Source organism: the organism of the source record quoted next, unplaced genomic scaffold, assembly GCF_019419815.1.
Source record: "Pyrus x bretschneideri cultivar Hongxiangsu unplaced genomic scaffold, Pyrus_bretschneideri_v1 Contig17, whole genome shotgun sequence".
Taxonomy (NCBI): domain Eukaryota; kingdom Viridiplantae; phylum Streptophyta; class Magnoliopsida; order Rosales; family Rosaceae; genus Pyrus; species Pyrus x bretschneideri.
Genome location: NW_025999468.1, coordinates 497,402 through 524,857, shown reverse-complemented (window position 1 = coordinate 524,857; position 27,456 = coordinate 497,402). Strand labels below are relative to the sequence as shown.

The 27,456-nt window shown below is 35.7% G+C and overlaps 1 protein-coding gene across 1 annotated transcript; it reads left to right on the top strand.

Annotated features, from left to right (window-relative positions):
• The first annotated feature begins 7 nt into the window (after positions 1 to 7).
• On the top strand, positions 8 to 24,325 carry LOC103956972 (DNA-directed RNA polymerase III subunit RPC7-like). Its single transcript, XM_048581276.1, is given in 11 exon segments — positions 8 to 360; positions 1,875 to 2,032; positions 3,158 to 3,235; positions 3,237 to 3,246; positions 3,377 to 3,503; positions 22,843 to 22,962; positions 23,039 to 23,092; positions 23,208 to 23,251; positions 23,426 to 23,536; positions 23,811 to 23,865; positions 23,975 to 24,325. Coding segments are annotated over 9 exon segments (612 nt in total). The 5' UTR covers positions 8 to 360; positions 1,875 to 2,032; positions 3,158 to 3,161; the 3' UTR covers positions 23,992 to 24,325.
• The last annotated feature ends 3,131 nt before the right edge of the window (positions 24,326 to 27,456 follow it).

The following is a 27,456-nucleotide window of genomic DNA, read 5'->3' as shown; positions in this document are numbered from 1 at the left end:
TCGAGTTTAAAATCTGAATCCGCTACGAGAGATACTTGGCCATTGATTTTACCTGAGACAGGTCACATAGAGGCCATGCAGGGTTTTGGGTTTACATGATTTGAACTCGGACTCTACCACCCGATAATTCCCTTTTCTCTCACCCCTCTACTCGATCTCTTCTCTCTCTGTCTCCCACAACGTCATCCTCCATTGTTCCTCCACCACACCACCATCGTTCTCTCCAGACTCCCATCCTCCACACAGTCCACCATCGTTCTCTCCAGTCTCCTCAGACCGCCATCCAATCAACCCCCGATTCGATCTCCGTCAGCTGCAACGCTGCTCCATCGCCAGACTCCATCCACTCCAATCGTAATGGTAAGTCAATCTCATCAACTTTTATGCATTTTTTAAATTGGGATTTTGAATTTTAGGTTGAAATTCTCCGTTTGGCTGGTTCAAATTTTCTGCCTTTATAAAATTGGGGTTATGCAATTTGGGTGATTCAATTAGTAATTTAGGTCTCTGGTTTTTTTTGTTAGTATGGATAAGGTTGTTCTGTTGCTTCCTCGAGGTTGCAGGTCAATACTCTGAATGGTCGGATGGATTTACTAAACCGTAATTAGATTGGAAGGAATTGAACTGAAGAGGAAATATAATGAGGTGTAATCAGAATCAGATTCTTGTTGGAATTGTTCACTAAAATTGTTTGGAATAGAAATGATATTGATCTATATAAACGGTTTACCAATTCACATGAATCAGAATGATAATCATTTTTATGGCTTTTTTTATTAGCATCATACATAATGTTGAATGCATCCCACATTAAAATTTAATATTAAGTGGCTTATGTAACCTATTATGCAATGACAATTTCAACCTTATGAGGTTTAAAGAAAATAAGAAATTTCTAAATACACCCCAAATTACTTTTAACGTATTATTTATCTTCTTCAACTATCAAAACCTCTCCACTACATTAATTGTTTAATAAAATTCTAACTATTGAAACTATAAACACGTTGATTGAGAAAAATATTTAACGAATGGAACATGATATCAATATTTCGGAAGCTACACATGAGGTAAAATTTCATATTTGCCATTGTTTTAATTATTCAACGACATCGGTAATTATTTAAGCTTGCTTTTACTTTCCATACTACCCAATTTCACAGGAGGCAAACCCAGTTGCCATTTTTTAGCAGTAATCCTTTTTTGTTAGCAAAGGCTTAAGAGATAGAGAAAAAGAGATTGGCTGTGATGACCCAATGAAACTCAAGCTCAACAAACCGGATTGTAGACTTCTATTTTTAGAGAATATTAGGGTTTTAATTCTAAGTCAATTTAATTTATAAAAATTGAAAATGCGTTTATAAGGTTTGAAGAATGTTGAGTGTATAGAAAATATGGGGTGTATTAAGATAAATTTTTTATTAAAAAAGTAAATATGAGATGTATTAAGTATGTGAGATTTAATTAATAATATGTGAGGTGTTAATAGAATAAGCCTTTTTTATTTGCTTCTAACTCTTAATCACCCTAAACCCTATTAGAAATAGTAACACATAAAGTCAACTAAAACAAAATTTTACTTCATTTTCTAGCTCTCTTGCTCTCTCTCCTTGTTTTCCCATCTTTCTCTGCAGTCGCTTGACCAAAACGCTCAAATTCACCGTCAAACTCTTGTCCAACGGAGGCTGCCTAGCACACAGTATCCACACCCCACCCTAGACCACAATATCCACACCCCACCATCCAATCTCAAGAGGAATCATGAAAAATAATCCAATTTTCACAGAGTGAAAGTGATAAAGGTTATTTCCTTCTATATTGTTTGGGTCTGCAAATCACAATTTCCTTGCTGATTTGGGCGTTTGTTGTTCCAGATCACTTTCGTTGTTGAGGCATCGTTTCAGCCCCTGGGCGAACCTTGTTCCTGATTGCAGGCGTTAGTCGTTTATCGCTGCGGCATCGTTTCAGATCACAAAGGTGGGGTGGTCAGTGCTACGAGAGAAACAAATACGGAGGGGAGTGATTGATGAAGGTAGGACGTGTTTTAGGAATAGAAATGGGTATTATGGGTATAAAATTTTGTGTCCTAAGGCAGCCTTACACCCGGAACTCAATTACCATCTCTATAGAGGTAATCCAATGCAGGGTAAATCCGAAATTGAACGGTTGAAATTGGGTGGACCCACATAAAATCTGATTCTCCTATTGGTAGTAAATGGCATAATGATTCGGGAGGAATGCAATTCCGTTACTCTCCATTCCAATCCCAAGTGGCAAACACGTCCTAATAGAAATAGAGTTCACCAATGCATATGTGTTCCGTCTGTAGGTGTTGACATAAAAACCGAGGAACCGTACTGTGTTGACTGAAAAGTTGAAACCAAACCTCCCCCCCCCCCCCCCGGTCTGTAGGTGTTGACATAAAAATCGAGGAACCGTACTGTGATGACTAAAAAGTTGAAACCAAACCTCCCCTCCCCCCCCCCCCCAAAAAAAAATCAAAGAGATTGAGTGAATCAACCCAAAGAGTAATGTTATTCATACCATGCTTTTATACCATATTTCTATACCACCTTATGTGGCATAATTTGCAAAACCCAAGGAAATGAAGGAGAAAAACTTATCGTATACCACAATCATCATTAAATTAACTAGTTTTTCTTAATTATTAGTTTATTAAATAATGAACTAAATTTAAAAATCTGATTAATTCAAATGATATGACTGTCCACATCAAATGCTACCTAAGGTGGTATGAAAATATGGTACAAAAACATGATATGGATAACATTTCTCCAACCGAAATCACACTTTCAATCTCTCATTGCTGCCTCTCCCGAGTCCAACAGAAGTCTTGCCCCTCTCTCTCTCTCTCCCCTCCCGCGGTAGAGTCGAACTTCTCAGTCGTCACTATTTTACTGCTGAAATTGGTAGTAATATTTTGCTGAATTTTGCTAAATTTGTGGGGCAATGTACTTTTTATTTTGCATAAGAGTGTTTTTTTTAATTTTTTGTCAAATGATATATTTGTTAGATGAGTCACCGACAGGGTTCGAACTCACGCCGCATGTAATGGTTCAACACCTTTCAACTACTGTGGTAAAGGGCCGCATATGAGTGTTTATTGAGTAATTCATCTTTGCGTTTAAATGTGTAGTTCAATGGCATATAGAGGGCGTGGACGCGGTGGATTTTCGGGTGGTGGCGGTTTTGGGTATGCTATGCAAGAACCCTTTGCTTTTTCCTGTGAGTTTTTGTTGCTGCAGTTTTGCATAAGTTTGGCTGTTTGCTAGGTTTCCATGAATTAGAAATAGATAATTTATGGGCTGACGCTGTTCCTACTTTTCATATTTAACGTCGAAACTTTACTTTGCAGGACATTGATTTGCCACATCAAAAAACAGACGCTGTTACTGAGGAAGAAAACTCAATCAACCAAACTCGCAAGTTTCAAAAAATTTGGAAAGACTCTCCTTATTATCTTGAGCAGAGCACTTCGAATGGTTAGCATGATATTCTTCATAATTCATTGTCATTTTTTATTTAGCAGTACACATGGTAGTGGAATAAGCAATCTATGGAGCATGTGTTTTTCCCTTTCTTTTTCTCGGTGGGGAAAGACTCTCCTTATTGATTTGATGTTTTGGAGAGCATTTTTGTTGTTCTGGTATGTTTGAACTCGATAATAGACTAGCAATGCTGCATAGATGCTTGTTTCGCAGTTCCGATGAAATTCATACAGATATGTTGATAAGCCTTAATCTTAAAAAAACAATCAAATGATATGGATATGGTTGAAGATGAAAATACACGTATAGTGTATCTGAAATCGATCTCACTCAGGTTTTATAGTTAGATGCAAGTAGAAGTTCACACGCCCCTTCCAAGTATGCAATACTTTGCATACTTGGGCACTTATAAGCTCATATTTATATATATTTTATATCAAATTCACTTATCTTTTCTTAGTTAGTTCCTTATATTTTTGAGTTATTTACTTTGTTTTTGTGTTTTGTAGGATTTGTCAAGTAAAGAAAAGAAAAATAACACAAGTGGAATGTTAAGTAATAAATTCGTCAAAACTGCCTGTGCAGGTTAGCTGACTTTGGAAGCAAGTTTCGGACAGCTCAGAATGAATTAGAGAATGAACCTTATATGCTTGGAAAGCTACGGATGTCTATTTTCTGGAGCATTTTACAGATTTTTAATATCATTTTTCTAGAAAAAGTTATGGCCGTTCAAACACTGAAAGGTTCCCAGGATGCTGAGCAGTTTGTAACTGACAAAGAAGCATTGAAAGCAATAAATCCCATAAAACTAACAGCCAAAACTGATGCAGCCAAGAACAAGCCAGCTAACACCTATTCAAATATCAGAGGAAATGAAAAATTAAGTGAGAGTAATGGGCATAAAGGCTGCCCAAAGAGTTACAATTGTTTTGGCATTTCCTCCCACTTATTGTCATCACTAAATGGCTGTTAGTGGGGTGAGTTATGGAGAAAAAACTGTGGCAGCAGAAAAGAAGAAAATACCTACAGGTTGCAGCAACAAAGGGGGAAAAAAAAGTGTGAAAAAAAAGAGAGAAAAAAAAGAAGCAAAGCAAGGGAAAAAGGAAGGCTGCGGCGTTGGGGAAGGAAGGAAAGGAAGGAGGAAATCTTGGCATTCTCTTCTCTCGGTTTTATCTTCTCAAACTCATGTCTTTCTTTTGGTTTAATTTGAGAATTATGTGTAACTAATTTTTAGTAGTTAGGGGCTGTTTTGAAGCCCCGAATATGATTGCAAGTTTGTTATGACATTTCATTTGAATTACTTTTACGAATGGATGAAAATTGGTTCACTACTTGTCTCATTGATGAATTCTTTTTGTGTTTTCTATGGATGCATACTTAGTAAGCATATCTAGGATTCTAATGCTATGAATATGTGTGTGCCTGCCCTTGTCGAATGAGGACCTACATATGTTCTAGAGTAGTACTTGTTAATTGCGATTAACATGTGAATCAATTTCTAGGATAAGTAAGACAACGCTAGTACTTACGATGCCTTGTGATGACTCAAACTCTTTTCGTTCTTAATGATTTCTACTTGTTAAATCTATGAACACACCATTCTAGATTGCATGTTAGGGACTAAGTTAAGTTGAAAACGCCATTCTCTTAGCATACTACATAAGAAAGAGTAATAGGTTGGGTTCTAACATTGAGCCAACTTGAGCATCGTCATCCGAAAATAGAAGGAATTTGAATGAAACATAACATGTTTGCATGATTATTTGGTGGTGGATAGCAATTCCCCTAACTTGTTTTTCTTAATTTGTGAACTACTCAAAAATCTGTCTCTGTTCTGTTTTTGTTCGATTTAATTTAAATAGCAAATCAACTCCAAAAATCCCAAAATTTTGTGTGAGTGTAGCTCTGTGTGTCTAGTATCTGCATATAAAATTTCGTAGACTTTAGATAAGTGTAAGTCAGTCTAATAATTATTTTTCGGTGGCTGGTCAGTAGGGACAGCAACCCAGTTTTTGTGACATTTTAAGTAGTTAGATAAAACAATCTTCTGCGGGAAAGACCCTTATTTTCATATGCTACAATTGACAAATATTAGTGTTAATAAGGAAAATCAATAGGATATTTGTGTGCTACTTTGTGGTGTGCTTTTAATCCTATCAAATTTTTGGCGCCGTGTCGCCGGGGATTGTTATTTCTAATTACTTTTTTTTTATTTTTTTATTATTGTTTTCTTTTCTTGTCTAATTAGTGTTTTTGTTCTTGTGTTTATTTCAGGTACTCTTCGTAGTATATGCGTACTCGAAGGTCCAAGAGCATTGATCTAGATTCCTATGATCCTGAGGTTGAACGAACATTTCGAAAGCTTCGAGGAACAATCAAGCAAAAGCGTGCATCGGTGTCTTTACCACCATCTTCTCCACCACATTTGAGTTCGGAAGAGGAGGAAGAACCACAAGAAGGCATGGCTGATAACCGGACTTTGAGGGAGTTGGCAACGCCTAATACGGATCAACAACCATTGTGCATCACATATCCAAATGCAGGAGGAGGATTTGAGCTTAAGTCCGGCATGATTCACTACTTGCCTAAGTTCCATGGCTTCTCAACAGAGGATGCCAACAAGCATCTCATGGAGTTTCATGTGGTATGCTCGGGAATGAGACCAGCCAATGTGGATGAGGAGCAAGTCAAGTTGAGGGCATTCCCATTTACATTAGAAGCTAAGGCAAAGGAGTGGCTTTACAATTTACCTCCAGGATCAATGAACACATGGAAACAGGTGAAGCAAGCATTCTTGGAGCAATATTTTCCGGCCACAAAAGCTGCAAGCATAAGGAAAGACATATGTGCAATCCGACAACAACATGGAGAGCCCTTTGGAGATTACTATGAGCGATTCACACATTTGGTTGCATCTTGTCCTAATCATCAAATTTCAGAGCATCTTTTAATACAATATTTTTATGAAGGATTGTGTGGTACTGATCGTGTAATGCTTGATGCAGCAAGTGGAGGAGCATTCATGGACAAGACACCAACAAATGCTAAGGCATTATTAAAGAACATTGCTGGCAACACACGACAATTTGGAGGGAGAGATGAGCTACCTCTTAAGAAAGTTAACGAGGTAAGTGCTAACTCTAGTATTGAATTACAATTAGCTAACTTGACTAATCTTGTGCAACAGGTTATGGTGGCTCCAAAACAGGTGTGCAGTGTTTGTTCAGTGATGGGACATGCCACAGATATGTGCCCTTCGTTAATGGATCAAGGTGGTCTTGAGCAAGCTAATGCGTTAGGAGGGTTTCAGGGGCAACAAAGACAAAAGTATGATCCATACTCCAACAACTATAACGCAGGGTGGCGCGATCATCCACATTTAAAGTGGAATAATCAAGACAACGGACAACAATCTGTTCCCAACAACTATAACCGTCCACCTGGCTTCTTTCAAGCAAGACCGCAGGCACCGTTTCAGCCTCAACAACAACAAGCTCCAAGTAAGTCTCTTGAGGATTTAATTGCTTCTTTAGCTAACTCTACTCAATCTCATCAACAGAAAACAGACAAAGCAATTGAAAACCTTGAGCGCCAAATGAGTCAGTTAGCAAGTTTGATGAGGCAACAACATCAACCAGGAAGGTTGCCTAGCCAAACCGTGGTGAATCCAAATGCGGAGCAGATGAATGTTGTGACTTTAAGGAGTGGAAAAGAAGTTTTTGAGCAGCCAAGGATGCAAAAGAGGACTAGAAAAGATACAAATGAGCAAAGGGAGCAACAAACCAAAAATCTTGAGCAAGATGAGGCTTCAACAGAAACTGAAAAGTCTTATAAAGATACAGAATTGAACAAAAAAGATTCTGATAAGGTAAGTAAAGAAGTTCAAAATTCATTTAACTCATGTGTCCCTATTCCTTTTCCTCGTAGGTTTATGAAGTCTAAGAAGGAGCAAACTGATAAGGAAATCTTGGATACTTTCCGAAAAGTCCAAGTGAACTTACCTCTTTTAGATGCCATAAAACAAGTGCCTAAGTATGCAAAGTTCCTTAAAGAGCTTTGTACGAACAAGAGAAGATTCAATGATCAAGAAACTGTGGCATTAAGCGAGGAAGTATCAGCTGTTTTGCAAAGAAAGCTACCACCGAAGTTGAAGGATGCCGGTAGCTTTACCATTCCATGTGTAATTGGAGGGAAAGAGTTTGGAAGAGCATTGTGCGATCTGGGGGCATCCATCAATCTGATGCCATATTCAGTGTATGAATCACTAAACCTTGGAGACTTGAAGGAAACAAAGGTAGTAATCCAGTTGGCAGATCGTTCAAATAGATATCCCAAAGGCCTATTGGAGGATGTACTTGTGCAAGTGAATGAACTTATTTTTCCCGCTGATTTTTTTGTTCTTGAGATGGAACATGACCCTATGCCTACTGCACTTCCTGTTATATTGGGAAGACCATTTCTTAGAACGGCGCGTACGAAGATTGATGTCTACGATGGTACTTTAACCATGGAAATTGATGGAGAAAGTGTCAAGTTCAAAATCTTCAATGCTATGAGGTACCCTAATGATTTTGAATCTTGTTTGTCTATTGATGCGTTTGACTATTTTGTGCAAGATTGTTTTAATGAAGGTGTAGGACAAGACAATTTAGAGAAGGCGTTAGTGCATAGCATTACACATGGAAAACTTAATTATTCCGAGCACATTGAAGAAGAATTAATCCAGACAGTGGCAGCCCTTGAGTTTCTTTCACCAATTCATGGTAAGTTTTCTTCCCATTTTATTTCTCTACCTACTTCTAACGAAAAAATTCTTCCTTCTGTGATTCAGGCACCCAAATTGGAGCTTAAACCGATTCCTGAACATTTGAAGTATGCATTTTTGGGAGAGGATGAAACATTACCGGTCATCATATCATCACAACTCACAGCAGAAGAAGGGGAGAAACTGATCCGGGTACTGAAGGATCACAAAACTGCCATAGCTTGGAGCATTGCAGATATCAAAGGCATAAATCCAGCTACATGTATGCATAGGATTCTGCTGGAGGAAGGTGCAAAACCTACAAGGGAAGCTCAACGCCGTTTGAACCCATTCATGATGGAGGTCGTCAAGAAAGAGGTTATCAAGCTTCTTGATGTTGGCATCATATATCCTATCTCGGACAGCAAGTGGGTGAGTCCTGTTCAAGTAGTTCCGAAGCGATCCGGAGTCACAGTTGTTAAGAATGAAGCTAGTGAGTTAGTGCCTACACGTGTGCAAAATAGTTGGAGAGTCTGTACAGACTACCGGAAGATAAATAGCACCACACGCAAGGATCACTTTCCAGTTCCATTCATTGATCAAATGTTAGAAAGGTTAGCTGGTCATTCTCATTATTGCTTTCTTGATGGCTATTCTGGATATAATCAAATTGCAGTTGCTCCGGAGGATCAAGAAAAGACGACTTTCACATGTCCATTTGGCACATTTGCATACCGGAGGATGCCGTTTGGACTTTGCAACGCCCCCGCCACATTTCAAAGGTGTATGGTAAGTATCTTTTCTGATATGATTGAGAAAATAATTGAAGTGTTCATGGATGATTTTTCAGTTTATGGTGATTCTTTTGATACATGTCTACATAATTTGTCCTTAGTTTTAAAACGTTGTCAAGAAACTAATCTGGTCTTAAATTGGGAAAAATGTCATTTCATGGTTTCACATGGATTAGTTTTAGGGCATATCATATCTGAAAATGGAATTGAAGTTGATAAATCTAAAGTAGAAATTGTTAGTTCTTTACCTCTCCCTACTACTGTCAGGGAGGTTCGTTCTTTTCTTGGACATGCAGGTTTCTATCGTAGGTTTATGAAAGACTTCTCAATGATTTCTAGACCCTTGTGCCGTTTGCTTCAAAAGGATGTAATATTTGATATGAATGAAGAGTGTGTGGTAGCATTCAACAAACTTAAGGAGTTGTTATCCACGGCTCCTGTGATCATGCCACCAGATTGGAGTTTACCTTTTGAGTTAATGTGCGATGCTTCAGATTATGTTGTCGGTGCAGTTCTAGGACAACGTGTCAACAAAGTGCCACATGTCATCTATTATGCATCACGAACACTCAATGATGCACAGTTGAATTATTCAACAATAGAGAAGGAGCTTCTAGCTGTTGTATTTGCTTTAGAAAAATTTAGATCTTATCTAATTGGAACTAAAGTTATTGTGTTTTCTGACCATGCAGCTTTGAAGTATTTACTCACAAAAAAAGATGCAAAACCGCGACTCATTCGATGGATACTTCTGCTTCAAGAGTTTGACTTGGAGATCAAGGATAAGAAAGGGAGTGAGAATGTTGTAGCAGATCATCTTAGCAGACTTGTGCACTCAAACATAGAGGAAGATTTCATCCCTTTACGTGAGAGTTTTCCGGATGAGCAATTGTTTTCATTAAAGGTTACTGACCCTTGGTATGCAGATATTATCAATTACAAGGTCACCAAAAAGATTCCGGATGATTTTACACGTGCTCAGAAAGATAAGCTTGTCAAAACCGCCAAATACTACGAGTGGGATGATCCTTATTTGTGGAAATATTGCCCTGATCAATTGATTAGAAGGTGTGTCCCTGAATCTGAGTTTAAATCTATTCTAACTTTTTGTCATTCTTATGCATGTGGCGGCCATTTTGGAGCAAAAAGGACAGCCCTTAAGGTGTTAGAGAGTGGTTTTTATTGGCCTAGTTTGTTTAAGGATGCGTACGAGTTTTGTGCAACATGTGATCGTTGTCAACGAACAGGTAACTTGGGCCCAAGAAATCAAATGCCACAAACCCCTATTTTGATTGTTGAGATCTTTGATGTATGGGGCATTGATTTCATGGGACCTTTTCCATCTTCAAATGGTTTTCTTTACATTTTATTGGCTGTGGATTATGTTTCTAAATGGGTGGAAGCGAAAGCCACCAAAACTAATGATTCAAAAATTGTTTCAGATTTTATTAAGACTAACATCTTTGCAAGATTTGGCACACCTAGAGCAATCATTAGCGATGGAGGGAGTCACTTTTGCAATAGAACATTTGAAGCGTTGCTTAGGAAGTACAATGTCACACATAAGGTGTCTACACCTTATCATCCGCAAACTAGTGGTCAAGCAGAAGTATCAAACCGTGAGGTAAAGCAAATTTTGGAGAAAACTGTGAGTCCTAGTAGGAAGGATTGGAGCATGCGCTTGAACGATGCATTGTGGGCTTATAGGACTGCTTATAAGACTCCTATTGGAATGTCCCCATTTCGATTAGTTTATGGGAAACCATGCCGTCTTCCAGTAGAATTAGAACACAAAGCTTATTGGGCTATCAAAGCCTACAACATGGACATGAGTGTTGCCGGACAGCAGAGGAAGCTTCAATTGAATGAGTTAGATGAAATTCGGAATGATGCATACGAGTCTAGTCGAATATACAAGGAGAAATCAAAGGCATTTCATGACAAGATGATTTCAAGGAAGAGCTTTGCCATTGGACAGAAAGTTCTTCTATTTAATTCTCGCCTTCGGTTATTTCCAGGTAAGCTTCGTTCTCGATGGGTTGGTCCGTTTGTTATAACTAATATTTTTCCTCATGGTGCAGTGGAAATCCAAAGTGCAAAGACCAGAAACCTGTTCAAAGTGAATGGACATAGACTCAAACCATATTACGAGTCTTTTGCGGAGCATGATGTGGAGGTTGTACCCCTCCAAGAACCAGCTTCCCTTGAATGATTACTCTTGGTACCGTCCGGCTGAGGACGTAAAAGCAAGCGCTTATTGGGAGGCAACCCAATATTTCTATTCATTATCTTTTTATGTCATTTTCAAATTTTCGTTTGTTTTGTTTTCTAAGTTTTCATGCGTGCTAAGCTGAAGTATTTCTTTTCTTTGTAGGAATCTTAGGTTATGTCCACCCTTGGAGTTGATTGCAGAATTGAAGTTTGGGGGTCATCACTTGATTTTATTGCAAATTGGGGAAGTTTTCAGTCCAAATGCTTTATTTTGTTTCTTATTATTTTATTTTATTTTTATTTTATGCATTATTGTGTTTTCTGACATTGGGGACAATGTCCAGTTTAGGTTTGGGGGTAAGGATTGAAAAAATGACCAAATTGAAAATTTTCGTCCCTTTGACTAAGAACTGGTTTAATTTGTTTCCTTGTTGTTTTTTTTGTTTTCTTAATTAGTTTTGTTGACTCTTAAAAAGAAAAAATTAAAAGAAAGAAAATTTTGAAAATATGAAAAATCCAAAAATAGTCTTATTTTCTTTATTGTTTTGAATTAGATTTTTGTTAGTTTCCCGACCCAATGATATAACTGGATTGAATTTGAACCACAGTGATCAAGAACTTAGTAAGCATGTATTGTGTGAAGTTCCTTATTCTCTTGTTAGCTTTGTACATGTTTAATCATCTTTGAAAAACCAAAAGCACATAGCCTTGTTGATGTGAAACTAAAGCATGATTTAAAGCTTCGTATGTGAACATAGTGACCATATACAACCTATGTGAGTTTTTGAGCCTATTGAAAGTGTGTGCATTTTTCATACACTCCTATTCTTTCATGTGTGATGAACTTATGTGACTTACATCTCTAGAACTTGCATAACGATCTTTCGAAATGTTTGTCATTGATTGCATGAACTTGAAAATGATAGAGGCATTAGGTTTATCACCATGGCCCAAATAAACATGTTTCCTAAAGAAAAATGATATCATTAGATTGCCAATTTGAGCCTATATGTTAAGCTTTTTATTTCTTATCACCAGATATGTCCACCCTTATACCTTAAACATTTTTCCTTACCCTTTCCAAGCTAGCTAGTGAGCAATGTGAGATTGTCTTATGAGAAATGTTTGTGAAGTACTTTGAAGGAGTTTGGCAAAAGAATAAGTGTGGGGGTATTTCATGTTTGTATTTAGTTATGTGCGAAAATTGGTTCAAAAAAAAAAAAAAAAAAAAAAAAGAAAGAAGAAGAAGAAGAAAAAAAATTTGTATACAAAGCAAATAAAAAGTTTAGGGGTGTGATTGGAGGTATTAGTAGAGTGGTTGGAGAGCTTGAGTTCTTATAAATCTCAACAAGAGAATTGCTTGCAATGTAGCTTGGAACTTGTGTTTACCTATCCTTTCATTTCTATAACCCCGTCCCTAAGCCTGCCTCATTACAACCAATAAAAGTCCTCTTGATTTTAGTTTTGCAATTATGATTGTGGAGATGAGATCTTTATGCAAGCTTATGGTAGATCTTTCACATTTGATTCTTTGAGCGAAACACGTTAAACTAAACATATGTGTGATTGAGTGTATGTCTCGTGAGAAGGTCACTAGTTTGCATGTAGTGTTTTAAAACAAAACTTGATATTGCATTAGCATGGCTATTACACACACTACACTTCAAGGATGATTAAAAGGTCGCTGTTAACATTTGAATAAGGAAGATGAGCTTGGATTAGCTTGCTTGGTGCTAGCTAAGGTTCTTGATGATTTGTTTTCTTGAATGAAATTCTATGAGGGTGACATAGTGGGGAGCTAATGTTTTTCATGTTGCTACTTTTTCATGTTTTCTTTGTTTTGCTCGAGGACTAGCAAAAGCTAAGTGTGGGGGTATTTGATAAGCTCATATTTATATATATTTTATATCAAATTCACTTATCTTTTCTTAGTTAGTTCCTTATATTTTTGAGTTATTTACTTTGTTTTTGTGTTTTGTAGGATTTGTCAAGTAAAGAAAAGAAAAATAACACAAGTGGAATGTTAAGTAATAAATTCGTCAAAACTGCCTGTGCAGGTTAGCTGACTTTGGAAGCAAGTTTCGGACAGCTCAGAATGAATTAGAGAATGATCCTTATATGCTTGGAAAGCTACGGATGTCTATTTTCTGGAGCATTTTACAGATTTTTAATATCATTTTTCTAGAAAAAGTTATGGCCGTTCAAACACTGAAAGGTTCCCAGGATGCTGAGCAGTTTGTAACTGACAAAGAAGCATTGAAAGCAATAAATCCCATAAAACTAACAGCCAAAACTGATGCAGCCAAGAACAAGCCAGCTAACACCTATTCAAATATCAGAGGAAATGAAAAATTAAGTGAGAGTAATGGGCATAAAGGCTGCCCAAAGAGTTACAATTGTTTTGGCATTTCCTCCCACTTATTGTCATCACTAAATGGCTGTTAGTGGGGTGAGTTATGGAGAAAAAACTGTGGCAGCAGAAAAGAAGAAAATACCTACAGGTTGCAGCAACAAAGGGGGAAAAAAAAGTGTGAAAAAAAAGAGAGAAAAAAAAGAAGCAAAGCAAGGGAAAAAGGAAGGCTGCGGCGTTGGGGAAGGAAGGAAAGGAAGGAGGAAATCTTGGCATTCTCTTCTCTCGGTTTTATCTTCTCAAACTCATGTCTTTCTTTTGGTTTAATTTGAGAATTATGTGTAACTAATTTTTAGTAGTTAGGGGCTGTTTTGAAGCCCCGAATATGATTGCAAGTTTGTTATGACATTTCATTTGAATTACTTTTACGAATGGATGAAAATTGGTTCACTACTTGTCTCATTGATGAATTCTTTTTGTGTTTTCTATGGATGCATACTTAGTAAGCATATCTAGGATTCTAATGCTGGCAACACACGACAATTTGGAGGGAGAGATGAGCTACCTCTTAAGAAAGTTAACGAGGTAAGTGCTAACTCTAGTATTGAATTACAATTAGCTAACTTGACTAATCTTGTGCAACAGGTTATGGTGGCTCCAAAACAGGTGTGCAGTGTTTGTTCAATGATGGGACATGCCACAGATACGTGCCCTTCGTTAATGGATCAAGGTGGTCTTGAGCAAGCTAATGCGTTAGGAGGGTTTCAGGGGCAATAAAGACAAAAGTATGATCCATACTCCAACAACTATAACGCAGGGTGGCGCGATCATCCACATTTAAAGTGGAATAATCAAGACAACGGACAACAATCTGTTCCCAACAACTATAACCGTCCACCTGGCTTCTTTCAAGCAAGATCGCAGGCACCGTTTCAGCCTCAACAACAACAAGCTCCAAGTAAGTCTCTTGAGGATTTAATTGCTTCTTTAGCTAACTCTACTCAATCTCATCAACAGAAAACAGACAAAGCAATTGAAAACCTTGAGCGCCAAATGAGTCAGTTAGCAAGTTTGATGGGGCAACAACATCAACCAGGAAGGTTGCCTAGCCAAACCGTGGTGAATCCAAATGCGGAGCAGATGAATGTTGTGACTTTAAGGAGTGGAAAAGAAGTTTTTGAGCAGCCAAGGATGCAAAAGAGGACTAGAAAAGATACAAATGAGCAAGGGGAGCAACAAACCAAAAATCTTGAGCAAGATGAGGCTTCAACAGAAACTGAAAAGTCTCATAAAGATACAGAATTAAACAAAAAAGATTCTGATAAGGTAAGTAAAGAAGTTCAAAATTCATTTAACTCATGTGTCCCTATTCCTTTTCCTCGTAGGTTTATGAAGTCTAAGAAGGAGCAAACTGATAAGGAAATCTTGGATACTTTCCGACAAGTCCAAGTGAACTTACCTCTTTTAGATGCCATAAAACAAGTGCCCAAGTATGCAAAGTTCCTTAAAGAGCTTTGTACGAACAAGAGAAGATTCAATGATCAAGAAACTGTGGCATTAAGCGAGGAAGTATCAGCTGTTTTGCAGAGAAAGCTACCACCGAAGTTGAAGGATGCCGGTAGCTTTACCATTCCATGTGTAATTGGAGGGAAAGAGTTTGGAAGAGCATTGTGCGATCTGGGGGCATCCATCAATTTGATGCCATATTCAGTGTATGAATCACTAAACCTTGGAGACTTGAAGGAAACAAAGGTAGTAATCCAGTTGGCAGATCGTTCAAATAGATATCCCAAAGGCCTATTGGAGGATGTACTTGTGCAAGTGAATGAACTTATTTTTCCTGCTGATTTTTTTGTTCTTGAGATGGAACATGACCCTATGCCTACTGCACTTCCTCTTATATTGGGAAGACCATTCCTTAGAACGGCGCGTACGAAGATTGATGTCTACGATGATACTTTAACCATGGAAATTGATGGAGAAAGTGTCAAGTTCAAAATCTTCAATGCTATGAGGTACCCTAATGATTTTGAATCTTGTTTGTCTATTGATGCGTTTGATTATTTTGTGCAGGATTGTTTTAATGAAGGTGTAGGACAAGACAATTTAGAGAAGGCGTTAGTGCATAGCATTACACATGGAAAACTTAATTATTCCGAGCACATTGAAGAAGAATTAATCCAGACAGTGGCAGCCCTTGAGTTTCTTTCACCAATTCATGGTAAGTTTTCTTCCCATTTTATTTCTCTACCTACTTCTAACGAAAAAATTCTTCCTTCTGTGATTCAGGCACCCAAATTGGAGCTTAAACCGATTCCTGAACATTTGAAGTATGCATTTTTGGGAGAGGATGAAACATTACCGGTCATCATATCATCACAACTCACAGCAGAAGAAGGGGAGAAACTGATCCGGGTACTGAAGGATCACAAAACTGCCATAGCTTGGAGCATTGCAGATATCAAAGGCATAAATCCAGCTACATGTATGCATAGGATTTTGCTGGAGGAAGGTGCAAAACCTACAAGGGAAGCTCAACGCCGTTTGAACCCACTCATGATGGAGGTCGTCAAGAAAGAGGTTATCAAGCTTCTTGATGTTGGCATCATATATCCTATCTCGGACAGCAAGTGGGTGAGCCCTGTTCAAGTAGTTCCGAAGCGATCCGGAGTCACAGTTGTTAAGAATGAAGCTAGTGAGTTAGTGCCTACACGTGTGCAAAATAGTTGGAGAGTCTGTACAGACTACCGGAAGATAAATAGCACCACACGCAAGGATCACTTTCCAGTTCCATTCATTGATCAAATGTTAGAAAGGTTAGCTGGTCATTCTCATTATTGCTTTCTTGATGGCTATTCTGGATATAATCAAATTGCAGTTGCTCCGGAGGATCAAGAAAAGACGACTTTCACATGTCCATTTGGCACATTTGCATACCGGAGGATGCCGTTTGGACTTTGCAACGCCCCCGCCACATTTCAAAGGTGTATGGTAAGTATCTTTTCTGATATGATTGAGAAAATAATTGAAGTGTTCATGGATGATTTTTCAGTTTATGGTGATTCTTTTGATACATGTCTACATAATTTGTCCTTAGTTTTAAAACGTTGTCAAGAAACTAATCTGGTCTTAAATTGGGAAAAATGTCATTTCATGGTTTCACATGGATTAGTTTTAGGGCATATCATATCTGAAAATGGAATTGAAGTTGATAAATCTAAAGTAGAAATTGTTAGTTCTTTACCTCTCCCTACTACTGTCAGGGAGGTTCGTTCTTTTCTTGGACATGCAGGTTTCTATCGTAGGTTTATGAAAGACTTCTCAATGATTTCTAGACCCTTGTGCCGTTTGCTTCAAAAGGATGTAATATTTGATATGAATGAAGAGTGTGTGGTAGCATTCAACAAACTTAAGGAGTTGTTATCCACGGCTCCTGTGATCATGCCACCAGATTGGAGTTTACCTTTTGAGTTAATGTGCGATGCTTCAGATTATGCTGTTGGTGCAGTTCTAGGACAACGTGTCAACAAAGTGCCACATGTCATCTATTATGCATCACGAACACTCAATGATGCACAGTTGAATTATTCAACAACAGAGAAGGAGCTTCTAGCTGTTGTATTTGCTTTAGAAAAATTTAGATCTTATCTAATTGGAACTAAAGTTATTGTGTTTTCTGACCATGCAGCTTTGAAGTATTTACTCACAAAAAAAGATGCAAAACCGCGACTCATTCGATGGATACTTCTGCTTCAAGAGTTTGACTTGGAGATCAAGGATAAGAAAGGGAGTGAGAATGTTGTAGCAGATCATCTTAGCAGACTTGTGCACTCAAACATAGAGGAAGATTTCATCCCTTTACGTGAGAGTTTTCCGGATGAGCAATTGTTTTCATTAAAGGTTACTGACCCTTGGTATGCAGATATTATCAATTACAAGGTCACCAAAAAGATTCCGGATGATTTTACACGTGCTCAGAAAGATAAGCTTGTCAAAACCGCCAAATACTACGAGTGGGATGATCCTTATTTGTGGAAATATTGCCTTGATCAATTGATTAGAAGGTGTGTTCCTGAATCTGAGTTTAAATCTATTCTAACTTTTTGTCATTCTTATGCATGTGGCGGCCATTTTGGAGCAAAAAGGACAGCCCTTAAGGTGTTAGAGAGTGGTTTTTATTGGCCTAGTTTGTTTAAGGATGCGTACGAGTTTTGTGCAACATGTGATCGTTGTCAACGAACAGGTAACTTGGGCCCAAGAAATCAAATGCCACAAACCCCTATTTTGATTGTTGAGATCTTTGATGTATGGGGCATTGATTTCATGGGACCTTTTCCATCTTCAAATGGTTTTCTTTACATTTTATTGGCTGTGGATTATGTTTCTAAATGGGTGGAAGGGAAAGCCACCAAAACTAATGATTCAAAAATTGTTTCAGATTTTATTAAGACTAACATCTTTGCAAGATTTGGCACACCTAGAGCAATCATTAGCGATGGAGGGAGTCACTTTTGCAATAGAACATTTGAAGCGTTGCTTAGGAAGTACAATGTCACACATAAGGTGTCTACACCTTATCATCCGCAAACTAGTGGTCAAGCAGAAGTATCAAACCGTGAGGTAAAGCAAATTTTGGAGAAAACTGTGAGTCCTAGTAGGAAGGATTGGAGCATGCGCTTGAACGATGCATTGTGGGCTTATAGGACTGCTTATAAGACTCCTATTGGAATGTCCCCATTTCGATTAGTTTATGGGAAACCATGCCGTCTTCCAGTAGAATTAGAACACAAAGCTTATTGGGCTATCAAAGCCTACAACATGGACATGAGTGTTGCCGGACAGCAGAGGAAGCTTCAATTGAATGAGTTAGATGAAATTCGGAATGATGCATACGAGTCTAGTCGAATATACAAGGAGAAATCAAAGGCATTTCATGACAAGATGATATCAAGGAAGAGCTTTGCCATTGGACAAAAAGTTCTTCTATTTAATTGTCGCCTTCGGTTATTTCCAGGTAAGCTTCGTTCTCGATGGGTTGGTCCGTTTGTTATAACTAATATTTTTCCTCATGGTGCAGTGGAAATCCAAAGTGCAAAGACCAGAAACCTGTTCAAAGTGAATGGACATAGACTCAAACCATATTACGAGTCTTTTGCGGAGCATGATGTGGAGGTTGTACCCCTCCAAGAACCAGCTTCCCTTGAATGATTACTCTTGGTACCGTCCGGCTGAGGACATAAAAGCAAGCGCTTATTGGGAGGCAACCCAATATTTCTATTCATTATCTTTTTATGTCATTTTCAATTTTTCGTTTGTTTTGTTTTCTGAGTTTTCATGCGTGCTAAGCTGAAGTATTTCTTTTCTTTGTAGGAATCTTAGGTTATGTCCACCCTTGGAGTTGATTGCAGAATTGAAGTTTGGGGGTCATCACTTGATTTTATTGCAAATTGGGGAAGTTTTCAGTCCAAATGCTTTATTTTGTTTCTTAGTATTTTATTTCATTTTTATTTTTTATTTTATGCATTATTGTGTTTTATGACATTGGGGACAATGTCCAGTTTAGGTTTGGGGGTAAGGATTGAAAAAATGACCAAATTGAAAATTTTCGTCCCTTTGACTAAGAACTGGTTTAATTTGTTTCCTTGTTTTTTTTTTGTTTTCTTAATTAGTTTTGTTGACTCTTAAAAAAAAAAAAATATTAAAAAAAAAGAGAAATTTCTAAAAATGAAAAATCCAAAAATAGTCTTATTTTATTTATTGTTTTGAATTAGATTTTTGTTAGTTTCCCGACCCAATGATACAACTGGATTGAATTTGAACCACGGTGATCAAGAACTTAGTAAGCATGTATTGTGTGAAGTTCCTTATTCTCTTGTTAGCTTTGTACATGTTTAATCATCTTTGAAAAACCAAAAGCACATAGCCTTGTTGATGTGAAACTAAAGCATGATTTAAAGCTTCGTATGTGAACATAGTGACCATATACAACCTATGTGAGTTTTTGAGCCTATCGAAAGTGTGTGCATTTTTCATACACTCATATTCTTTCATGTGTGATGAACTTATGTGACTTACATCTCTAGAACTTGCGTAATGATCTTTCGAAATGTTTGTCATTGATTGCATGAACTTGAAAAGGATAGAGGCATTAGGTTTATCACCATGGCCCAAATAAGCATGTTTCCTAAAGAAAAATGATATCATTAGATTGCCAATTTGAGCCTATATGTTAAGCCTTTTAATTCTTATCACCAGATATGTCTGCCCTTATACCTTAAACATTTTTCCTTACCCTTTCCAAGCTAGCTAGTGAGCAATGTGAGATTGTCTTATGAGAAATGTTTGTGAAGTACTTTGAAAGAGTTTGGCAAAAGAATAAGTGTGGGGGTATTTCATGTTTGTATTTAGTTATATGCGAAAATTGGTTCAAAAAAAAAAAAAAAAAAAAAAAAAAAAAGAGAAGAAAAAAAAGGAGAAGAAAAATTTTTGTATACAAAGCAAATAAAAAGTTTAGGGGTGTGATTGGAGGTATTAGTAGAGTGGTTGGAGAGCTTGAGTTCTTATAAATCTCAACAAGAGAATTGCTTGCAATGTAGCTTGGAACTTGTGTTTACCTATCCTTTCATTTCTATAACCCCCTCCCTAAGCCTCATTACAACCAATAAAAGTCCTCTTGATTTTAGTTTTGCAATTATGATTGTGGAGATGAGATCTTTATGCAAGCTTATGGTAGATCTTTCACATTTGATTCTTTGAGCGAAACACGTTAAACTAAACATATGTGTGATTGAGTGTATGTCCCGTGAGAAGGTCACTAGTTTGCATGTAGTGTTTTAAAACAAAACTTGAAATTGCATTAGCATGGCTATTACACACACTACACTTCAAGGATGATTAAAAGGTAGTTGTTAACATTTGAATAAGGAAGATGAGCTTGGATTAGCTTGCTTGGTGCTAGCTAAGGTTCTTGATGATTTGTTTTCTTGAATGAAATTCTATGAGGGTGACATAGTGGGGAGCTAATGTTTTTCATGTTGCTACTTTTTCATGTTTTCTTTGTTTTGCTAGAGGACTAGCAAAAGCTAAGTGTGGGGGTATTTGATAAGCTCATATTTATATATATTTTATATCAAATTCACTTGTCTTTTCTTAGTTAGTTCCTTATATTTTTGAGTTATTTACCTTGTTTTTGTGTTTTTTAGGATTTGTCAAGTAAAGAAAAGAAAAATAACACAAGTGGAATGTTAAGTAATAAATTCGTCAAAACTGCCTGTGCAGGTCAGCTGACTTTGGAAGCCAGTTGCGGACAGCTCAGAATGAATTAGAGAATGAGCCTTGTATGCTTGGAAAGCTACGGATGTCTATTTTCTGGAACATTTTACAGATTGTTAATATCATTTTTCTAGAAAAAGTTATGGCCGTTCAAACACTGAAAGGTTCCCAGGAGGCTGAGCAGTTTGTAACTGACAAAGAAGCATTGAAAGCAATAAATCCCATAAAACTAACAGCCAAAACTGATGCAGCCAAGAACAAGCCAGCTAACACCTATTCAAATATCAGAGGAAATGAAAAATTAAGTGAGAGTAATGGGCATAAAGGCTGCCCAAAGAGTTACAATTGTTTTGGCATTTCCTCCCACTTATTGTCATCACTAAATGGCTGTTAGTGGGGTGAGTTATGGAGAAAAAACTGTGGCAGCAGAGAAGAAGAAAATACCTACAGGTTGCAGCAACAAAGGGGGAGAAAAAAGTGTGAAAAAAAAGAGAGAAAAAAAAGAAGCAAAGCAAGGGAAAAAGGAAGGCTGCTGCGTTGGGGAAGGAAGGAAAGGAAGGAGGAAATCTTGGCATTCTCTTCTCTCGGTTTTATCTTCTCAAACTCATGTCTTTCTTTTGGTTTAATTTGAGAATTATGTGTAACTAATTTTTAGTAGTTAGGGGCTGTTTTGAAGCCCCGAATATGATTGCAAGTTTGTTATGACATTTCATTTGAATTACTTTTACGAATGGATGAAAATTGGTTCACTACTTGTCTCATTGATGAATTCTTTTTGTGTTTTCTATGGATGCATACTTAGTAAGCATATCTAGGATTCTAATGCTATGAATATGTGTGTGCCTGCCCTTGTCGAATGAGGACCTACATATGTTCTAGAGTAGTACTTGTTAATTGCGATTAACATGTGAATCAATTTCTAGGATAAGTAAGACAACGCTAGTACTTACGATGCCTTGTGATGACTCAAACTCTTTTCGTTCTTAATGATTTCTACTTGTTAAATCTATGAACACACCATTCTAGATTGCATGTTAGGGACTAAGTTAAGTTGAAAACGCCATTCTCTTAGCATACTACATAAGAAAGAGTAATAGGTTGGGTTCTAACATTGAGCCAACTTGAGCATCTTCATCCAAAAATAGAAGGAATTTGAATGAAACATAACATGTTTGCATGATTATTTGGTGGTGGATAGCAATTCCCCTAACTCGTTTTTCTTAATTTGTGAACTACTCAAAAATCTGTCTCTGTTCTGTTTTTGTTCGATTTAATTTAAATAGCAAATCAACTCCAAAAATCCCAAAATTTTGTGTGAGTGTAGCTCTGTGTGTCTAGTATCTGCATATAAAATTTCGTAGACTTTAGATAAGTGTAAGTCAGTCTAATAATTATTTTTCGGTGGCTGGTCAGTAGGGACAGCAACCCAATTTTTGTGACATTTTAAGTAGTTAGATAAAACAATCTTCTGCGGGAAAGACCCTTATTTTCATATGCTACAATTGACAAATATTAGTGTTAATAAGGAAAATCAATAGGATATTTGTGTGCTACTTTGTGGTGTGCTTGTAATCCTATCAACAACACATTTTCTTCTGTTTGTGGCCATTATGCAAAGTGACACGATCAGCAAATGTTTAATCGAAGCAGATTCATAAATCACAATAATTTCAAACTTTCTTTTTTCTCAAAAGGATATTTGTTGCATGCTACTAATTCTTGTTCAAAATATAAGTATTTTTTTAAGTTGATTTTTTATATAGTGGTATTATATTCAACATGTGCATGTTACACTTTTGTTTTTGCTTAAACTTGTCAGTTCATTAAAAATATTGGTCCATACTGGCATTTTATTCGAATACCATATTGCTTCTGATTCGATTCTTAATTATTTTTTGGCTTCTTTGAAATTATACAAGATTATGTTTGATAATAATACACTTCTAGAACATGTGGTTGCAGAGAGGCAAAACGCAGAGGTTGAAAGATTTTCTGACAAATCAAAGCCAAAAACCATGGTAAGGCGTGGTTCTCTTTTTAGTATATTGGAGCTCAAGGGATTTCCTCAAGAACTGACTGAAGGTTTCTAATCTGAATAATCGTATTTTATGGCTGCCCTTTTGGTTTTTGCATGCATGCTGATGCAATGGTATTTCAGGTTCAAGGGTGCAGCAGCCAGGTCGAAGGAGAGTTCGATGGAATCCTAACTCAGGTACTATGAGATTAGATGCTTTCTTTTTTGTGCCGTCTTATATCATATGTTTCTGCGTTTTTCTTTGTTCTGTAGGTATTTTGAATCTAACTGATTAAGAATATCACTCTGACAGGGCTGGAGAAGTTGGATTTATTTGAAAAGCTCGAGCAGCGTCAGGTATGAGAAAGTCTTTAGAGTGTCTGTAACTACAATACTTTGAGTCAAAGATCACCGTAAATTTGTCCATGAAAAGAATCTATTATTTGTGGTTTAAAGATTTTGTCTTGTCATTGGTAGTTTAATTTTTGTATGCATTAACTTTTTTTTGTTGATAACGTTTCTCCTTTGTAGGGCCAAAATGATGCAAAAGAAAAGAAAGAAGGTGAAGGTGAGGATGAAGATGAAAATGAAGAGGAGGAGGAACCAGAGGACGACGACTTTAGTGATGATGATTATTATAAGGTTCGTAAAGGAAATAGTGGGTTTTATATATTTATTAGATTTTTTATTTATTTACAAGTAATCACTTCTTTTGTTAGAAGTTCGATTCACGAATATTCAAGTTCGGAACTAGAAGGCATGTTGGCGCAGAATGAACAAGGGCTATTTTAATTTAGTTTCCCTTATAGTTTTGTTTCCGTTCTTATTATTTACTTGATTCTAGTAGGATTAGGTGATGGCTCTCGCCGTGTGTGGGAAAACAAAATGTTTCTAATGAAACTATATGGTCTTGCAGCACTCTGATTTTGATGATGATGAAGATGAATACAATATGGAAGATGACCGTGACGGTAGGAACCATTCATCTTATCAACTGCAACTTTTTATCGTACTATAGCATGGAATAATTGAGCTTGTGAATTTACTAATAAGCTTACCCTTTTGGTTTTAATGATGCAGACGAACCTCTTTTATAGCGAGAAGGTGTTGCATACGATGCGTTCATCTCATTTCACTTGGATCAAATGAGGGTACGGCTATGCAATCAGTTACAAATTTTTTGGTACCAAGCTCTTCTTCTAGTATTTACCAGATTGTTCTAGCATTGACGCCGTGTAATGTGGCAGTCGATTACAGATGGAACATATGATTTGATGTTGGAAGTGGGGGTAAATTAGATTAGATATTACAAATGACATTTAGGGGATGTATTCAATTGGGATTTTGAGGGATTTTAATTCTTTTAATGAATCCATTGGTATTCAATCTGGATTTTAAGTGATTCTTTGAAATTCAATGTGTATTCAATTAAGATTTTAAGATAGTTTATTAAAAGGGGCTTTTAGATCCAGGTCCAAAAATGTAGAGTGTTTTTAGGAGTGAGTCCAGTTATCTAATTATTTGTTTTTATTTCTTTTATACTCATTTTATATTTTCTAAAAATATTAAAAATCAATTAAAATCTTCTAATATTATGCATTTTCCAACTCCAAAAGAATATATTTAATATCTTATAACAAAAAAACTAATATACTAACATAAATTTATCTACAAAACATTCTACCCTAACTCAAGTAACAAACATATGAATGTATATAATACCTATACATGAGATATGAAACCTAATTAAAATGTAGAAAAAACATAACATACCTACAAGTAAGACACATTAATCTGTGACAGGTTGATTATAAAAAAAGAATCTGTCATATAGGTAGATAAATATAATTAACCTGTGATATAGGTTGATTATAAAAATTAAAAATAAAATCTATAAATGGGGTTTAAAGTAGGAGGAAGAACGAGAAATAACAAAAAGATAAATAAAAAGAAATAAGCAAAGAGATAATTGGGAAGAAATTTGATTTTTATAATAAATCTTATCATTGAACAGATAACTATTGATAATTAAATAATTAAATATAACAAATTGGACTTATTTTAATAAACTGGACTATTCCTACAATTGGCTCAAAAAATTGGACTTATATCAAGTTTCCCCTTATTAAAATCCTTAAAAATCCGGGTGTATTCAATTAGAATTTTAAACAAGTTTATAACATTCTAGGTGCATTCAATTAGAATTAGAATTTAAAGAAGGGACGTTTTGATATAGACGTCTCATTTTTAAATGTCATAGGTTAATCATTTATTCCTTTTGCAAATTTGATTAAACATTTTCCCTACAATTTTGGTACTTTAATTTTATTTCATTAGAAGTCTATTCACATTAGCATTCCCTTTTTGCTCCTATTTTTATGCATCTCTTATTATGATGATTTAAGATTTGTTTTATTTTTTATTAAATATTTATTTGAGTAAATTAAATAGAATGTACAATTCTTGTTGTTAGGTACGTTTGGTTCTATTGGTACATTTGATTGTAACGGTACATTTAGTTACTTGGCACATTTGATTTTTTTGGTCCATTTGACTTCTTGGTACATTTGAATTTTTGGTACATTTGAATTTTTAGTACATTTGTTTTTAAAGCATAAGTTTTATTACTTTTTGTCCTAATAATGAGGAATTACTATAATTAAATATATTTTTTTTATGGAAAGAGTCATTAACATTTAAAAGTTTAAATTACTTTAATTAATTTTTTTTTTATAGAAAGAGTTATTAATCAACTGACAATAGCCTTTTTGTTAATTCAAAATTATATGATTTATCGTTATTATTTAGCATTATCTACAATAATAAGGATTTATCTCTGATCAACTAAAAGTTGTTCCAGAGACTTATTTACCAAAAAACAAGACTATTTAGAGCATTGTGTATGAATCAAACATATTTTTAAACATTCCAAAAAGATGAATATTCATTTTAATATAGTTTATAAATGGGTACGTTTTAATTCGGTGTTGGTACATTTTCGTTTGACGTTGGTAGGTTTTCATTTAATGTTGGTATGTTTCCATTTGGCGTGGGTGTACATTTAGATTTGAAAAGTTTAAATTTTTAGACTTAAATATAGTTGAAATTATTTAAATTATATAGTAGATATTTAAATGTAAATTAATTTCAATTAATCTGAAGTAGTTCAAGTCTGAGTATCTTAATCAAATGTTTCAAAAGCTTAATAAAAAAACTCAAAAAGCATAAATGTTTAGTCCACAAAAGTCTAAAATGAGGCATCTAATTATAATTTTCTCTTTAATTAAAGAATTTGGAAAAGTTGAGGAATGATGGAATTGGAGAGATTTTGTAGTGTATTTTAAGTATCCACAAATCTCACCTCTCCCCATGAGATTTTGAGGGAATTAAATCAAAATTTTACATGGAATCTCTACAAATCAGTTAAACTTCATAAAAATCCATGAATTTATAAATTCATTAAAATCTCTTAAATTCCCAATTGAATACATCTCGCTTAGAGTGTAGTTTTCTTGAGTTTCTACTCTAGTAGTGTTTTTTTTTTCTAGTTTACTAAAGTTTGCTATAAACTTTGATTTGTAAAGAGTGGGCTAGGCTACTCTAGCACTACGGTCTAGGGGTATGTTTGTACATTTGTTCTAGACCAATGAACGACGAGCGCAAATTACTGTGGGAGAAATTAGAATCCCCTGGATTTTTTCAATACTTTTTAGATGAAACATTGGTTCTTTTCTAGGATTTGATTAAGAGGCTTTGACCATTTGCCACATCACATTTTTCTATTTTTTAAATTACATATAATTAGTTTAAAGGCACCTTCACTTCACCTTGTAACTAATTGCCTACAATCTAGAAAATTTAATTTTCCCTTTTAAACTCCTACGATTTAATGACTCTTTCTAAAAAAATCAATTAATTAAAGTAATTTAACCTCCTACATTTTAATGACTCTTTCTATAATTTTTTTTATTAAACAATTAAAGTAGTTCCTCATTATTAGTAAAAAAAAAAAAAAAAAACAAACATACCAAAAATTCAAATGTACCAAAAGTTAAATGTACCAAAAATTCAAATTTACCAAAAATTAAATGTACCAAGAAACCAAATGTACCAAAAATTCAAGTGTACCAAGAAGCCAAATGTACCAAAATTCAAATATATCGTAAAAGTAACCAAACGTACCTAACGACGACTTGTTTTTACATTCTATTTTAATTTACTAAAATAAATATTTTAATAAAAAATTAAAAAAAAAATATCTGAAATCATCATAATAAGAGATGCATAAGAACAGGAGGAAAAAAAGGGAATGCAGTAAAGAAATAACATGAATATCTTTCTAATAAAATAAAATGAAATGCAATTAAAGACCAAAATTGTAGGGAAAATGTTTAATCAAATTTTCAAAAACAATAGATGTTTAGTCTATGACATTTAAAAATGAGGGGTCTATATCCAAACCCCAATAGAATAACGTTGCATTCCACTTGAAATGTTTATTTTACCACTGAATGTGTAAGGCTTAATAAAAAAAATATTTATTGTATTTAGGGGAATCTTGA